Consider the following 19,107-nt stretch of genomic DNA (forward strand, 5'->3'; position numbering starts at 1 on the left):
CAGTCTCTATCCCCGATGTCCAATTCAACCCTGGGATCATTTCTCCCAGTCTGCACTGCTACTTCTCGGCTCCAGTATTCCTCTCACTTCACGTAATATTCGTACACGTAAATTCCAAGCTGCTTCTGGGTCTAATTACAGTACTACAGCCGGAGTCTGGAGCTACTCAAAAATGCCTAGCTACCCGGAGGGGGGGCATCCATTGGGCCGAGACCCCCAGAGGTTTATTTTCTCCCAACGGGATATTTTGTTTTCCTCTCCACAGTTCCTACATGGATCTGTCCTAAGGCCAACAATGCTTGCCATCCAGTTCCAAAGTCCATAGGAGTCCCAGCAGTTAGTTCCTTACACTTAATTTATCATCTGACAGGAAAAGAGTTACTTGCGAAAAGGTTTACATGCCTTAGCATTTCCTTTAAGCCAGCCGCTCCGTTTGTCCAGGAGACCCTCATCAAAGTTGACAGCTATAAAAGGCCAAGTCGTTGCTGTTAACCTCCATCTCTCCTCCTAATCACTGTACGAATCAAGTGCAGGAGTCTCCAATTTTCATTATTGCTTCTGGGGTCACAATCGGAAACATGGACCCATATCCATTCAGATAACATCACCCCCACTAAACCAATTCAATAATACCAGAGATTTTCTTTCCCATTTACAATGAGCCTACAACCTAACAACATCATGATCAGGTTTCTCATCATTTAGACTCCATGTTCCTCTGAATTCCCCTCCGTCAACACCCCAACGCGTACCTATAATAAGCAACTCGCCTAGGCCAATGAAAGCCTACTTGCCTACAGTAAACCTATACAGAACGCGAATAAGCACTCCAGCTGTCCTACTGCTGCGACAATCCATGCATCACAGATCACACCTTCTCAACTTCTTCAGGCTCTTTCAAATTCTGCATCGGTGGTTTGGGGTCCCGCTTGGTTCTTTTGGGGGCCTGGCCTCCTTGTCCTATGGCCAGGAGGTCGGCTCTCAGCCAAACGGGTTAAGCCAACATTCGCTCCATAATAGTTCATCACGCTTTGATCTTGGGTGTTGTCATTCCTAATGAAATGGAGTTTATAACGAAAGTTCGGGAGGGATGACAACAACCACGCTCAATCGTACTCAGCTGTCCATAATTAGCAATCGCTCCCGTCATCCTTCCTCCACCAAACGCTATAAATACCAATGTGATTTCCTACTCTCCCTCGCATACGACTTTTGCATCGCACCTCCACCCCAACTCCACCTCTGCACCTACCCCTTGGTTACCCTGCGTGGGGGTCCTAGCCTCCTTGTCCTATGGCCAGGAGGTCGGTCCTCAGCCAGGTGGGTTAAGCCAATATCCGCTCCATAATAGTTCATCATGCTTTGATCTTGGGTGTTGTCATTCATAGTGAAACAGCATATGAGAAGAACTCATGGGCGAGATAGTGAGAATATTGTTATTCCTGCATAAAACTAAACTTTTGCAAAAAAGTATTGCCTTACCTGTACAAAACTGGAAAGGGTAATAAACTCATAAACCAAGGAAAAAGTAGAGTGTAATTTCACAATGAAAAGTAAAAAGAAGAAAACATGTTAGGGCTGTGGAGCCTTCTTTATGTGTGTAAAGACATAGGCTAACCAGTTTATTAAATCCATGATGAATGTTCACATATTGTCAATACCATAGTTTTAATTACAGAGAATGTGTGTTCAGCAACAGATGGAAGAAGAGTTTATTTCAAGCACAAAGATATGATATCTGTAATACCACCATGTTTTAGGTCAAAAGAGCTTCACTTGTGAATATTATATCATTGTTTATAACAAGAACTGCAGGTGTGACGATCATGTGTTTGTTGGAAGAGCTGGTATCACAAAGAGAAACACAATACTGTTGGCAGGAGACATCCACAGAAAACATGTCTATATAAATGTATTTAATTATTACACATGGACATCTGGCACCATGAGAGCAATGAGTTGTATAACTTTTCTGTTTTTTGTGAATGTGAATACATGAAGTATAATAGTAAACGATGTGGTAATGATTCACTTTGCTTTCTGTGATCACTATATCACTGACCATGTCCCTTTGTCCACAGTTAATGACCCTTAAAGACAGTAGAGAGTCTGTTAATCTCATTTCTTTTTGCCTGACATCTCTAAAATCTTCATTACGTTCCATTAAGATAATATTAGGTAACACACACATGCTGTATGTACTCAGGCATATAATGAATCAAGTAAAATAATACAGAGGAAACAAACTGTGCAAACGCATTAAAAATATTCCAGCTGTCACTTGGTAGCTATAATTATGTTGTCTCAAACCCCCACAATGTACAGCACTATTTTTTTCAAGGGCCTGTGCTGTTCAAGCTCTTTATATATATATGGATTGTTCATTTTAAATCAAAGAGTCGTTAGCAAAAATGTTTAGTTTTTATTGTACTTGTTCTTAGAATGTAGAGGGTGATAGCGGTCAGCTGCTTTCCTCAGAATACATGCTAAAGCTATTTGTGCTTTATTATGTAAATCTATAGCATCAGACACCAACTTCACTGGAAAATACGCCTTCACAGTAAACATGACAGCCTACAAAATGTAGAAGGTATGCTACGAATAAGCGTCATAACATCCTGTGATACATGATGTTCCATATTTTGAAAGAAAGTTACATTCAATTCATGCAGCTTTTAAGCTACTTAAATGTTTCTACTAACACAGTATCACTCCCTTCCCACCTTATCATTCAAAATCTACAAGCATTTTATTAAGAATGTTTTAGCATAGAGATTGGCAGCTAACAGATTCCTATTCTTGTATAAATTTAAGGTGAGCACAAAATATCTTACACATGTATGTACACTCTCTTATGAAAATAACATACTGTATAGATGACCTATAAGTTTATACAGAAAGAGTTTCTATAGAAACCTTTATGATTTTATCATAAGGATTCCTTGTTTGTGCCAGCTTTTACCATGCACCACTTTAGATTGAATATTGAAAAGCAGAAAAAAAATACATATACATATTACTTCCCCTCTACAACAAAATGCATACCACTCTTCAAAAGCCAACTGGGATTTATTATTAAACACTGCAACCCAAATAAATCTGAAATATAACCAAACTGGGAGAACCAAAAAGTAAATAGATCAAGTTTTCCATACCTGCCTTCAATTTAATATTTATTTTAACAACATTACAGAACAATAATTATAAGGGACTGGTGAATCCTAGATTGCCTTAAACTACTTATTGTGACTTCCGATGCTTAACTATGTTTGTGTGCTAGCTCTTTTACAGTATGTGAAAAACTCAGTCATTAAACAAAGCTTACAACAGTTTTCTGCTGTTTCAAAAGAATAAGGACTTGGGTTCCTTGTGCTAATCAATACACCTAGACAAAATATTTCCCATTAAATTAACTTCAGCAGCAGTTTTGTTTCCGTTCTATACACCTTAATATGCAAACAAAGGAATCATAGTTTTAAGAGGGAAGATAACATTTACTTTCCAAATTTCCAATGTTGTTGAGACCATAGCACAGTCTCTTAGCACGGTCTTCGAGACCAGGTGGTTGTTCTCAAAGTCGGCACTTGGCTTTTGTTTTGATTTCCATTGGTGTCCTTCACACAGAGGGCAAATTTTCAAAACTGGGCCAAGGTCCTTGAGTTAAGCAACAAAGCATACAGTGGAGGCAATGTCATTGAGACAATATATTCTCACACTTACGCTGACGATAGTTCTCCTAACCTTTGTAGTGTGTAGTGGGTTCTACATGCTGGACGCTGTTCGTGAAATGCTTCAACTTGGTCAAGTGTCTGTTTCCAAATCTTTGCAGTCAATACTAAAGCCATCAAGACTGCCTCTTAACTATTCAAGTGGTGGTCCAATCTAGGAAGGTCACTTTGACAGGAAACAAAGAATATAGTAAAGTAATCAGGACAGTCAAGGAGAGGTTAGAAAATCAAGCTCTCAGAAGGCTTACAGTGAGATTGCAACAGCACTGAAGGAACAATAAGGGTACAGGATCCACAGTGAAGGGGATTCGTCTCTGTTGAGGCAAAATGATGTACAGCAGCTCCAGCAATCCCAAGTTCAGGAGCTGGGCTGACCTGTCTGAGCCCCTGTGTTTTTTGTACAAGTTCTCTTATGTCATAAGAACATAAGAAAGTAAGAAAGGTTACAAATGAGATTCTCAGTTTTAAACACGCTTCCATGTAGTTTACTCTCTGTCCTCTGAATTGTGTATCGCTGTTTATTCTGAAAAAATCTGCTGAGTTCAATTTGTCAGTGCCTTTGAGGACTTTCAATATTGCAGTCAGTGACAACAAGGCATGTCCCCCATTAGTGATAACTAAGGAACCATATTTATCTGGCACTGGTACAGGTGTGAATGTTATGCTGGGCATTCACGCAATTAATCATTCAGCTGTATATGCTGCACTGACTGTAATCCAAATGTACAGCACTACTATAACAAACAACTTTATTATGCCTTGCAAAACCATTTGTTAAGACTTTTGACATGCCACATGAAATGATTACACTTCTCATGTCATACAGTCTTTTAAGTAGTCATAAAAGAATATTTCTCAAACAGCAAAAAAATGACAATACCTGTTTTAGTTTTTTCAGACTAAAAGCAGTGCTAATACTAATTTCTGCTACTTCATTTCCTTTTCCTCCTCAACTGAGAGCCTGCTAGCATACAGTAGATGTGTCTTTATCTTTCAGAGAAGCAATCAGTAGAACCTTGGCTCTGCGGCATCATGTTTCCAAAAGAATATAAAGGGTTTCCAAGGGGCCTGTCATGCATGTTTTGAACTCCAACATAACAGCCCACCACTGTAAGCAATTTCTTGCCCCTTGTGCACTATACTATAACACAATACATGAATTGGTATGCTACAAAAAGTGGTGTGGTGAGAGACACATTATTTAGCATAAACCGGTTAGTGTTTACCTTTTAGATAGCATTAGATAAAAATTACAAAGAAACCTAATATTATAGCCTGCCTACAGTATATTTGTAAAAATTGTGAATTAACTTATTTAAAAAAAATAAAGATCAAAATAATTTTAAATTTGCACCTGGCATAGACACGCACCTGCGAAGCATCAGAAGCAAGACTTTACAAAAGAAATCATAGTGCTTAGTTGATTAAATAGATTGTGTCCAAATTGAGATGATTAACTTTTTGACGTCATAAACTTTAAGACTTCATATATTTCCTTCAATACCTATAGCTCTTTAACAGCAACCAGTGGCTGTAAGAAAAATATGTCATCAAACTTGTGTTTAATCAGGTCATTTCCACAATGGAATGCAAACATCTTAAAAAAAACACAATGAGAATTAATTTATAGATGTTAAATAATAATAATAATAATAATAATAATAAACTTTATTTTATATAGCACCTCTAAAGGTGGCTTCTCAAAGCGCTTTACAGGATGACAATAACAATAAATAAGAAGAATACAACAATAAATAAAAAGAATACACAAGATAAGACACAATTACAATTTCAATAATACAACAATAACAATAGAGGAGACTGTGGAAGGTGGTACTAAGAAGAGCAGAGGGGTGAAGAATGGAACCAGTTAAGTAAAGGCTTTTCTGAAGAAGAAGGTTTTGAGTCTGGATTTGAAGGAGTTTAGAGAAGGTGATTCTCTGATATCCTTGGGCAAAGAGTTCCAGAGCTTGGGGGCATAACAGGAGAAGGCCCTGTCACCCATACAATGTAGACGGGCTTGGGGGACAGTAAGGAGGGCAGAATTTGAAGAGCGGAAGTTGCGAGGTGGGGAGTAGGGCGATAATAGTTCAGACAGGTATTGAGGTGCCAAGCCATGTAGAGCCTTATAGGGGAGCATGAGGATTTTAAAGTCTACGTGGAATTTGACTGGAAGCCAGTGCAAGGACTCCAGGATAGAAGTAATGTGAACACTTGCCCTAGACCTGGTCAGGATTCTGGCTGCTGAATTTTGGACATACTGCAGTTTGTTCAGAGTAGATTTAGATACCCCAGCGAGTAGAGCATTGCAGTAGTCAATTCGAGAGAATACAAATATGTTGATCAGCTTTTCAGCCACAGTTAATGATAGCATAGGGCGTAGTCTTGCGATATTTCTAAGGTAAAAAAAAAGATGTTTTGACACATGCGGGTCGAATGTGCACATGTGGGTCGAATGTTAAGCCAAAATCGAATATAACCCCAAGGTTTTTCAATTGTGATTGAAGCTCAAGTACAGAGCCATCTACAGATAGGGTTACAGAACTGGCTTTATGAAGTTGATGGGGGGTACCAATAACTATGACTTCAGTCTTGTCGCAGTTAAGATGAAGGAAGTTTTGAGTCATCCAAATGTTTATGTCAGAGATGCAATTAGATAGAATAGAGACAGCCACATCAGTGTCAGGTTTGGTATGGATGTATATTTGAGTATCGTCAGCGTAAAAATGAAAGCTGAGGCCATGTGATCTTAAAAGCTGACCAAGTGGGAACATGTAAATGCTGAAGAGCAAGGGGCCCAGTATTGAGCCCTGGGGGACACCAGACTTGACAAGACCAATTTCAGACCTGTACCCATTGAGAGAGACAAAGTGACAGCGATCAGTGAGGTAAGATTTAAACCATTTGAGGGCAGTGTCAGAAACTCCAAACACAGTCTCGAGACGAGAAAGTAAGATGTTATGGTCAACAGTGTCAAAGGCAGCACTGAGATCAAGAAGGATGAGTATGGAAAGAGAACCAGAATCAGAAGCTATTAGGAGATCGTAGTTCAGGTGGGTAGCTGCGTCAGCATGCGTAGGCTGCAAAGGAACAAGTAATAGGTTTATTCCATGCTGAAAAAAAGAAGAAAGAGAACACAACGTTTCGGCCGCCGCCGCCCTCAACAACGACCGCCCTCAACAACCATCCACACCAGGCACTTTCCCTTGCAACAGAGCTCGCTGTATCACCTGCAAATACACAGCCACCACCACACTCATTCAAGGCCCCTCAGGACAATTCCGGATCACCCAGACAGCATCTTGTACCTCCAGCAACCTTGTTTACTGTATCTCTTGCAGTAAATGCCCAGCCATCTACATTGGAGAAACAGGAAGGAGACTCGGAGACCGTTTCAGAGAACACGTCAGGGCTGTAAAGATTAAAGATCTCTCCAAGCCCATTGTTTCTCATTTCACCTCTGACGGCCACGACCACTCTAATCTCTCCGTCTGTGTTCTCAAAGACGGTTTTCCAAACTCATACATCAGAAAGACCACCGAAACTAAAATTATTCTGCAGCTAGGATCACACCTTCTCCCTTCCCTTAACGACAGACTACTGTTCTTTTAAATTTTCTCCATTCATTGGAAGTTTCATTTCACACCTCTCTGCACCCATTCTGACTTCACACCTCTTGATTGGCCTCTCTTTCTGTCCCCTGCTCCCGCCTCTCACTCCTCCTCCCTCCCAACCTTTGTTCTCCCGCTACTTTACCTTTGCCTACTGCCCTGTCTCTCTCACACCTGAAGAAGGCTCCACGGCCGAAACGTTGTGTTCTCTTTCTTCTTTTTTTCAGCATGGAATAAACCTATTACTTGTTCCTATTAGGAGATCGTTCGTGACTTTGACCAGGGCAGTTTCTGTGCTGTGAAGTTGACGGAAGCCAGATTGGAGGGGTTCGAAAAGGTTGTTTGTCATGAGGTGGTTATGTAACTGAAGTGTGACAGCACATTCTAGAATTTTAGAGAGAAAGGGTAAGTTGGAGATGGCGAAAGTTGTTAAGATTGTCGAGAGCCATGTTAGGCTTTTTTGGCACGGGGGTAATGGCAGCAGTTTTGAGGACCGTTGGTACAATGCCAGTGCTCATGGATTCATGTATAATATTGAGGACAATGGGACAGAGAGAAGAGAAACAGGACTGGAATAAAGTGGTGGGAATGGGATCTAAAATAGATGTGGTGGGTTTCATGCGCGTGTCTAGTTTGTTTAGGGATGCTGAGTCAAGAAGAGAGAAGCTGGAGAGACGGGAACCAGAGAAGTTGGATGAGGAGGGAGGAGATATGGAAATGGTATGCGTAGTGGAGAGAATGTGATGCTGGATGTTGTCAATATGTTATGTTAAACATTATAATATGTTAAATATTAACATATGCTAAAAAAACATATGACATTTAAATATGTCAGTGCTACAGAGAAGATAATTTGTTATTTTATGTATGCAGTGTACAGCACTTAATAATGACAGTGAAAACGTATTTTAAGAGTATAATTAACAAAATTAGGTTACTTGCAATCTTTCTTTGTATGTTTTACCGTACTGTACATGTGCAAATGTTGTCATTCCCCAGAAAACTCTTTAAGTACAAACAAAAAAGTAGACATTTATCTTAACTCTTTACAAAATCAAAAATTTAATAAGAAAATAAATTGCAGTAAAGTATTCAGAAATTATAAGACATCTACACTAAACTGTTTAACATTAAGTGAATTTAGACAGTTTCAAGATTGAACATTTTTAAAAAAACATTCTACAACAGGTTGCAATCTTAGTCATCAACTGTGAATTCTTCTGAAATTGTAAGCGCTACTCTTGAGAAAAGACTTCAGGATTTTTCTGGGACTACAGAATGTGCTTACTTCACACCATCATTTTCATAAATATTATTGGATAATGCCGAGAAAACAGTAAAGCTGCCCTTTTATGGAAATATCATACAAAAGCAATATATATTCTATCAATGAAGAAAATTAAGAGATCCTGCAATCTTTGTTTTTTTTAAATCTGAGTAATTACTTTATATTATGTTCTCTCTTGAGAAAAAACCCCACTAGATTCAGAAGAAGTGATGGGTTACAAGAAAAAGGATTAAAGTCAACTTTGCTTTGGAACAAATACCTAGAGTAATTTGCTACAACATGCTGGGTTTCTAACCACTACAGCTCAAAAACAAAATGCAATTGCATGCAATTTAATATCTCTGTATGGAATTCTCATTTACTGAGGGAAATTACAAATTAAATGCAATGTTTCTTCTGCCTTTAAGTGCTTTGTTTAGTGATGCATGGGAATCATCTCAATAGACTGAACACACAATGGGTTATATTAAATTCAATTACGCTAATGATTTAACAGTCAGCATTCAGGGGAAGAGAACACATGGTTTCTACGCCCATTTTCTTTGTGATGGTGTTGTGGTACACCAAGAACATATTAGATCAAATATGTGTGTTTAGTGAGAATACCAGCCAGTGCCAGCAGCCATATCACCCTGCAGCTCACAACTGGCAACCCACTGAAGCTAAGCAGGTGTGAGCCTGGTCAGTACCTGGATGGGAAACCTCCTGGGAAAAACTAAGGTTGGAAACCTCCTGGGAAAAACTAAGGTGTTAGTGAGGCCAGCGGGGGGCGCTCACCCTGCGGTCCAGGTGGGTCCTAATGCCCCAGTATAGTGACGGGGACACTATGCTGTAAAATAAGCGCTGTCCTTCGGATGAGATGTAAAACCGAGGTCCTGACTCTCTGTGGTCATTAAAACCCAGGGTGTTTCTTGAAAAGAGTAGGGGTGTAACCACGGTGTCCTGGCCAAATTTCCCATGCCTCCTAATAATCCCCCTCTATACATTGGCTACATTACTTTGTTCTCCATCTCCCCTCCCACTCCGATTGCAGGTTGAGCGACGCGCCTGTTGGAGTATTTCTCGGTCGCAGTTAATGGCAACGCCATTTTGGTTCAAAACAAAATGGTTCATTTTTGGTTCAAAACACCAAATGGAGACTGGTGTGCTGGTGTGCTGACAAGCGGACCCTGCTGATGCGGGATTAACGCTAGGAAAGAGAGAGTGAGAATACCAGCCTCCATGCAAGTCCCCTGCATAAAGGCTGCTGTAATGTGCTTTGTGATTTGTGCTTGCAAACACAAAATATTGTTGATATCTGAGTAAAGTATTTAGATAGTGTCTTAAAAAAACATGACACATAACCCATATTAATCCATAAAAGCTTTCATAAGAAACTTCTCATTCAGTGTTGCTTGATCAACACTGTTCAAGCAGGTGTTATATTTCACTACTTGAGTAATAAAAGATTATCACTGCCGTGATATTTGAACCCTGCAAAAGCCATTCTGATTAAAACCTGTTGTTTATATGTTAGCTGTTTTTCTTTAGGAAAAAGACAGGAAAAAGAAAAGTGTTTTCATAGAAACGACAAGCAGCCCCACTGGCCGAAAGAAGAAAGAAAAATACTAAAGACCTGTAACACGGCTGTGTCTGCCATTCTAGAGATTATCGTGAGACCAAATATATTTGTTTCCATTACAAAAGAATAGTGTCCATCTACAGTATGTTCTGAAGATGTCTGGTGCAAGTTTAAGGGTTATACTGTAAATGCTTTGGTATCTGGATAAAAAGGGACAGACATTTCCCAATCACATTATCAAATTATCAAATTATCATTATCAAAATGCTACTGCCTCACAAAAAGCGTACATTTTCAAGCATTTGGAGCACCTTTGCAAATGAGACATTTCAAGTACTGTATTGAAGTTACATTCTATCTTATATCTTATATTCATGCGAAAATTTCAGAATGCCAGGAACACTGTTTTATACATCATGTAAAAATAATACATATGATATGATATTTAAAAAATGTAGTCCAAAATGCTGTAATCATACTACACCTCATCATGTACATTGCATAAATCAAAATGATCCTGTTTGAGCACACTACCTTGAAAACAAGGTCAGATAAAGAAGCCATAGTTTCAGAAGCAGGTATGCCCAACCCTTGCTGCACTGGCTGTATTGCATTGATCCATCACTGACCTAATAAGAGTTTGACTTTGTGGAATGTAATCTCCTGCTCTGATGAGCTCACTTTCAATATTGGGGTTTGATGTTCACACTGAAGAACAAAACCTGACTATCTCTGGTGTCCAAGAGATATTGATCCTGATTTACCAATAAAGAGCATATTAGCTCAGTCAACCTGACTGCAGCACATGTGCTATTCAGTCCACTTATACTGTAGTTGAGTTTGGTTGTGTCTGGAAGCCAGATGAATGCTGACCTGGCTGATGAGCGTGGAATTCACTCAGGTATCTTAGAAAGGTGCAGGCACTCATCCTACTGATTCTATAGGTCACTGAGTACTGTGAAAGTAGTTATGAAAGTCATTCAGATAAATCAGTCCTGGAGAGGTGTTATAAATTATGGGTGGTCCACTGTATTCACAGTTGCTATCATTTTGGGCACCTGTAATTGTCTCATAAAATAAAAACTTCAGGGGTCTGCTTCTAGGTGACCTAGAATTTGATTCTTCTTATCCTCTGAAAAACATGGTATCACAATTATACAACCAAATATTTTCAGCCTAAAACAGTCACCTAAATAAGGTTGAAGAAAGAATTGCTAGGGCAGCACGTGAAATTTGAACAAGAAATTCAAGAAATCTAGAAAAATTTATCACCATACGATACATACTTGTTAAACATATCTGTCCACCTGTTTGTATTCTTTTACTGAACAGTAAAAGGTGAAGCCCATGCCACCCACAACAGCTCATCAGGTCATAACTCATCCTGGTCCCTGTGGCTTTAAATGAAAGAGAGATCATACGCCTCCACCCCTGGATGGCATACCACTGCATCACACAGATTACTCCCCAGCACTGCTGGATACCATTTACACATCTGGAGACACTCGAGAAAACGAGGTAAAACACGTCAAGGGTATTAAGGTACAACTGCGGTATCTGCCAGCTACAAGTCCAATGACCTACCCACAACCCTGTGCAGCCCCTATTCCGTGGACAAGCCTATACAAAACTACATTAAATTAAATTAATGCATCATTCAACGATTTTCTTTTTCTGACAGGTAAATTATTTAGTGTTTATAAAACACAGCCAATTAACCGAACATTCTCTTCCTTGGAAACCACTGAAGGATTGTACAAATACACTCATCATCACTGATTATTTCAGACTCTTATAGTATTATGTCCAGTTATTAGTATGTCCAGTTATATATAGAATGTTTGCACTGTAACTATGGTAACATTTTTTACCTTCCCTTTCAGTAAGAGTTTTATCAAACAGAAATGTAGAAAATTCATATCCTTTGCATTTCAGTGTTACTTTAAAGACCACCATACAAAGTTAATAATAGCACTGTGTAGAAACTGAACCACATATGGTGGCCATAGTTTTTTTTAAGAATTTGATCAAAGATTAAAGGCAAAATGAACATTGGGATTACAGTGTGCTATTCAATATTTTCAAATTCTATAAATAAATATCTTAAAAATGAACTAGTAGGATAAAATGATATTAACAATATTTAATGGCATATTTAACCCCTTAATGTGTTTATCTTGATGTTCTTTAGGATACCTATGCTATAGAAATGTTGTGGTAATTATACCGCTTAATCCCTTGCTCATGATTTAATTTCACGCTTCAAGAATACTTAACAAATGCACCCATCCAAATGCATTAATTCATCAAAAAAATATTTTGATACAATCTGGGATCTGATCAGGTCAAAACTAAGTGTCACAACACGATGTTCAATTTGGGTTAAATTCTTCAGTTTAGGTTTGGGTCTGTATTAAACTTTTGACTCATGCAAATACATACATCAGCTATCTTGCAAAAATTAGGGAATTTGAGTTAGAAGGCTACAAATAGGCAGACATAAAAACTAACAGCATGTTAGCATTGTGATTGAAGAGATTCTGAAGTATACAGATATCACCAAATATCTCAACACAGTATGAAATTCACAATCTAATCATAGAGAAGGAAGTGACTTCAGTGTGATAAAATTTCACTGCTCTGGTATTCTGAGAGGTCACTTAAATTTTTTTTATGGAAATTAATTTATGTTACAGAGTTTACCCATTTACTCTAAAGAATGAAGGACATGCTGTTAAGAAACCAGTACATTTCCCTGCTCAGCAAATTCCTTGAATCAAATTTTGTCAAATTTTGTTTCCTAAGAACAGACAGGTCTTCCACGATTGTATTCTATTCCCGGCTCATAAGAATTTCCTTGTTGGATCTTTAATGTTTTTAAGAGTCTTTCCTAATTTGAAAACACATTTAATTGCAGGCTCAGTACCTGTAATGTATTTACAAACATGTATACAAACCTCGAGTTTGTCCAGTTTATCGTTAACTCAACCAATGTTGGATGGACCAACAACCAGAATTGTAGTGTGGCTCTACAGGAACTGGCATTAATGTTCTTATAAAACCCTGAAAATTAAATCCATGATAGTCAAGCAAGCAAAAGGTTTAGAAAATTTTCACCTTTTCAAAGTGTTTTACATGTGGAATAAAAAAAAAACAACCATCCGATTTTAAAAATGTTGAAGTTTGCTTTGACAGATGGTAAATGCAGCTCTATGAGAAGCAATCACTCATGTAAAATTGACTACTGGTGTGTATTTGTCATGTTTTCATAGGGTTTTTTTTACACCCATTGCAGGCACATACTGTAGCAAGTGTGTTTTGGTTTCTGCAATGTGAGATTTTGTTTGTGGTTTTTTGTTCAGAGCAAGATACAACAAAGGAGGAGAATGCTGTTAACTGGGTGTATGTCTGTTTGATTGTAAGCATGTACTGCTTTTCAATATCCTGCCTGGTGTGGAAGGTAGGTTTTTAAATGCAGACTGATCATTAGAAAAGGCTTGATTGCTTCCATTTTTCGTGATTATGGTGCCTGTGAAGATGCTCCATCAGTTACATTACCTAACACTATGAAGAGGAAACTCCAATGGCTAGAGTAACATGTAATGTGTGGACATGTTTGGCCAAGAACAATATTATATATTTATTCAAACATGCACCCTGTGTTTGAAACTTGTCTCAACTTGTCTCATCTTAATGAGATACTTATTAATATGAATCCAACAAAAACCTAAATTAAATTGACAAAATTAGAATACTTTGCCAATACATTGATTGGACTACTGTAACTGAAAAACAATTTGACTAATTTGTTAGAATAAGCAAGAAGAAATATTGAGTATTACAGTATTCCCATAAAGTAGATTGCCCCCAACATAATCATAATATTAATTAGTTTAAACGTGAGCAAATATCTCAAGTAATGCTCTCATTTAATGGGTGTAGGTGTATTTTTTAAACTATAACATTAAAACCCATTCCATAGGCTATATCGTAACTAGAACTTGTAGTTTGGGCTTACTTTTTTCATTTTAGTTATTCGTTGGCCTCCAAGTTATTTGAATTCATAAAGCAAATTAATATTTAATTCTACGAATTCAACAGAGCCCTAAATATTGCCAATCTCAATCAACGTAAATGTCATAGTATAGTTGAGAGTTACACTTTATGCATCGTGTAATGCATGTGTATGAAGTCAAAAGCTGCTTAAAAAAAAAATTGCAGGTTTGTCTCCGCAACTGAACCGACTAACAGCATCCTCATGAGCACTTGCACTTGCAGACTCAGGAAACTGTGGTAACAGCTCTGAAAGGGTGCAACGCTCTTGGAGATGTTGAGTAGTTCAGAAGAACAAGTAATACAGCTATATATTACACAGATGTCTATTTTACACAAAATAAATAAGGGAAATCTTATATTCACACGGCACGTTTTTATCAACCATAGGCTTAACACGTCTACAGTATATTAAGCAGATGGTTCAATTTGCTGTAACGGGTATAAAAACTCAGTGCACTGCACAAGCAAATAATGATGTACAAAATCAGTGTCTCTTGTCTGATTCAGAAAGGTAAGAATTTTGACAAAGGTTTGCTATCAGCTCACCCTTATTGCACAGTACAGTGTTTAGATAAAGCACTTACCGTCCCAATTCAGACTCCAGCTCATAATAATCAGCCAGTGTCTCCTTGTTCGATCCGTCTATCCAGTATTCCGAAGCAGCTCCCGGTCTTGAGGAGGGCATGGTGACTTTCAGCATCCCCGGCTTTTCAAACAGATACTGTAGCCTGCTAGCGATATCCCCAGTGTGACTGAATTCCAAGATTTAATGAATTACAAAGATGCAGAAAACGCCAGCCTGAGAATAAACTACGAACGATAAATAAATACTGAATAAAAAAGGCAACCAAGACAAAAATGGATCATTAAAACGTCTGAATTCTATCAGAACCCAATGAAAGTTAAGATAAGTATAATGAAATCAAGAAGGACTTCGTATGTCTGTCACCTTGTCACACTCTGTCACACTCCTGCGCTGCTTCCCTGAATGCATCGAGTTTAACAGAAGCCCTTGTGGAGGTATAGTGCAGTCTGCGTTAAGAGCTGCGTCTCTACTGGGTCTTAAAGCCGACCAAGTAAGAATGATCAAGACATTTAAAAACCTCTATACCTTTGAAGTCACAGTGTCTCAATGTGACGTAACCTTATGTACCTCTATCACGTTTCAACACGACATAATATTTGCACACTAATTTCAACATGCACGTTGCTGTCGCACGGAAAAACAAAACTGCTGAGGATTTTTTTAAAGTAAATTAATCGGTGAAAAGATTTACGTGCTTTTCTCCATGTCTTGTGATGTCATTTACCAAACCGCTTTATACCATAAGGTGCTGCGGGAAGCCGGAGCCTACCTGGAAAGCAGCGAGCGCAAGGCAGGGTACACCCTGGACGGGGCACCAGCCCATCGCAGGTCAAGTGCAAGCCAATCATACAGGTGGAAAATGTGGAGGCCGAGGGGGGAAAATTTGGCCCGGACACCAGGATAACTCAATTTTCTCCATTTAAAACATATTTCAGAAAATAAATTTTGCCTGGTCTTAATTCTGTCGGATTACAAGCTTATGTTTTAAGGATAAATATAATATGAATTGATTTAAATGAGTCTGTAAAACACTCATCTCCCCAACATCAACAAAAAACATTTAAGAAACATCAAGCATGTTGTTCTGATATATAATTTTAAAATGCATTTATATATTTTTTGGTCTGTTTATTACATTCTTAAAATCACTCTAAAAAGATTTAGCTAATTTTTATTAGATGTTAAGAAATGCATGCGTTATCTTAAATCTTTACATCAGTAAGGCTGAATATGAGGTCTGTAAACAAGTTGCACCTGTGAACAAGGATGCACACACAGTTGTTTAAATTATTGAAGTCATGTAAAATCCAAAACACTACTTCCACCAAATTACCTCCATCTATGCAAATCTAACAGAACACTGGAACAACACTATACCATATTTTGTGTATTTTCAAAGACAAAATGTTAGTTCTTTTTAAATAACCACACCAATAAAGAAATGTGCACTGTCAAAACAATGTTTCTGCTATAGAAAAAGCAACTGTGTAACATAGCAAACATTAAAAAAAACTGTATTACAAAACATAAAAAAGCACATGGCTAAATCTACTCACATAGAGATCTTAGTGTGCCCTCCCCTGGTTGTATAAGAGCAATGTAATTGTTTTTCGATTCATATGAATTCAGATTAAGCCAAGACAAGAATCTAACAAAAGGGTTAAAATTCTAAAAACATTTTAATTTATTTAAAAACTTGTCCCTCTTTAAATTGCAGTATCAATAATTGCAGTGTGGTCAAGAAAGGGACTTACAGTAAATCAAAACTACCCAGAAATATCAGCATTCAGCACAATCCTGTATGAAGTTTAGGTATTGTCTTAGTGCAGCAGGCTCCGATGACACTGTGTGGAATCATGTGCTGAAGTGGTGTCCCTGTTGATTCAGTACACATGGTTGTTTATGGAGGCTCCCTGTCAGATGACAGCAATGCTGGAATCCAATGATAGTTGATGGATGGTTCCTGGATGCACCAATAGCTTCCTACTGCAATATACCTTCCACGGCCTTAAGAGCTCTCTTTCACTGAAAAATGGCAAACCTACAATATTTGACATTTCATGCATGTAATCATTGTCCGTATGTATGCAAACTCACAACCGCACATTTCTAACCACACCTATTATCAACCTCTCATTCTGAGGAGGAAAGGAATACAAAACAGGAAGGTGAACTCAACATTTCCTCCAGGTATATTGCAACCTCTTACTGTATGATTAATAACTAGGAAGGACAATGCACAATGCTTTCTGTTTTCTTTTAAAGGGAAGGCTATGTGCCTACATAGTACATGGTACTGTGTGCACTCAAGAACCTTTTGACAATTTCCTCTTCAGCATTTGTTGAATCAGTATTTGAGGACTAATTCACATTATAAAGCCTCAGTAAGGCCACATTTTTAAATCTCAAGCAAAGCACAAGTATTGTGAAGCTCACGGAGCGCTGCCATCTCTCCAAGTTCCTGTTTAACAGAACCTGCTTTCCTACCTATCCAGCCCATTAAAAAATGTCTCTTTAAAAACCCTTCAAGCCCTTTCCAACATATAAATGCCTAATGGAACATTCATTCTCAGGACATTTGAGTCCTTGTATTGTAATTGTAACAAGTCTCCAAACAAAATGTCCATGCTGTGGTGGCATAGGGCATGTACAGGTGTTTGCTGATAAAAATAGTAGTTTCTGTTTTCAGAGAAATTATTGTAAAAAAATCTGAAATCACTTGCAAGTGCTTGCTGGGATAACACATTCACATTCCAGAAATTGAAGCTGGAATTTTTTTTAACACAATCCTGAGAGTATCCTATGCGAAAATAGCACATTGTAGAACCACAGAGGCGACCAGTTATGCGTGAAGAATTACAATACTAAAAGAAAACATCAGAAAAGCATTGATTTTTTTTCAGGAACAAAGCTTTACTTTGGAAGAAAAAAACAAATCCTCTAATGTGAAATACAGCTTTAATGCTACTGCAGTAATCCGAGTACTAAACAGCTGTCACCGATTATGTAAAAAGGAGATTTATCTCCTGTTAGAGCAACAATAAAAAATGTCGACTTTTAGACTGGTGAAAATGGAAAATATCACTTTCAAGAAGTTTCACAACATTTGGATAATTGGCAAATATTACAAAAACAAAACTGTCGATTTTTTCTGTGAAAAAGGGGCCAAATATAAAGCAGATAAAGAAAAGCTCTCATCAGCACAAATACGAAACTAAGGATTAACTGAAACTCAAAAGGTACAAATTTAAATTACACGTTAGAAAAAGAAATACATCAGGTGCACTGCATTAAAGTCACATTTCAATGTTTTTTTGAATAGATAACTTTTCCAAAAATATATTACAATCAAAGCTAATCCAAATTACATTCACTTTTCAGGTCCATTATATAATATCACATATTGGGTTGTATATAAAACATACTTTCAGTTCCATTATATAATTTTCTTATTTATATTAGGCTAAAAGGATCAATACTAACATGTAATAACATGAAAGAACAACTTGCTCTGAATAGTGACTGATTTTCACCAAATCAAATATTTTTATATGTAAAAGTCCCAGAAGAAGATATATTTAAGGAGAAATGTTGCTTCAGTATCAACCTATTCAGATAACCAAAATGTACTGGAAGATCAGTTTTCATACACTGATATCAATCTGCTCCTTTACTGTTCTGATTACTTAATCTCAATACGTTTATCAAATGTTCAGCTATCTTCAGGCTTCATGGGGATATTATGTAGACCTTCCAACTGTTAAAACTTATATCAGCTGAGGAAGGGCAAAAGAAGCAACAAACTCAATTAAGGTCATAGCAGGAGGATGTCACCTCATCTACTTTTAAATTCATTGTTCCCAGACTTTATCTGCCACAAAGTATATAGCTAACCAAAGGAATGTATGGTATTTGCAGGTTTTCAAACTAAAAACAATTGTTTGAGGACTACAGAGGCTAAAAAGCAGCCCATAGCAAGAATACAATTTAATCTGGGAAGTTACCTAAGTTTGTGGCACTAACCAGTTCATGCCCACAAACATTGCATTAGCAAATTTAGCTCTATTGGCTCTGGAGATGCATTCTTGATCACTATCCACCCCTTTTCCCCATTGCCAGTCTTGCAAAAGATCCTTTGCTATATCCATCTTGTAGGGGAGAAAGCCTCATCATCATGACAAGGCTGCAGTTCACTCAGTCATGCTTATTCAAACTATACAAGAATATTGGGTTTTGTCTGTTTACAAGTAAAAGTCGGCATCAACTTCCACTTCATC

The 19,107-nt window shown here is 37.8% G+C and overlaps 1 protein-coding gene across 1 annotated transcript in view; it reads right to left on the bottom strand.

Annotated features, from left to right (window-relative positions):
• Positions 1-15,324, bottom strand: part of camk4 (calcium/calmodulin dependent protein kinase IV) — a 173,474-nt gene extending 158,150 nt beyond the window's left edge. Inside the window, exon 1 of the mRNA XM_088910593.1 lies at positions 14,829-15,324. Within this exon, the coding sequence (XP_088766719.1) occupies positions 14,829-14,944 (116 nt within the window). The 5' untranslated portion in view covers positions 14,945-15,324. The remainder of the gene's footprint in view (positions 1-14,828) is intronic.
• Between the last annotated feature and the right edge of the window lie 3,783 nt (positions 15,325-19,107).

The sequence above is a fragment of the Atractosteus spatula genome, chromosome 3 (genome assembly GCF_055471065.1).
Source record: "Atractosteus spatula isolate fAtrSpa1 chromosome 3, fAtrSpa1.hap1, whole genome shotgun sequence".
NCBI lineage: Eukaryota > Metazoa > Chordata > Actinopteri > Semionotiformes > Lepisosteidae > Atractosteus > Atractosteus spatula.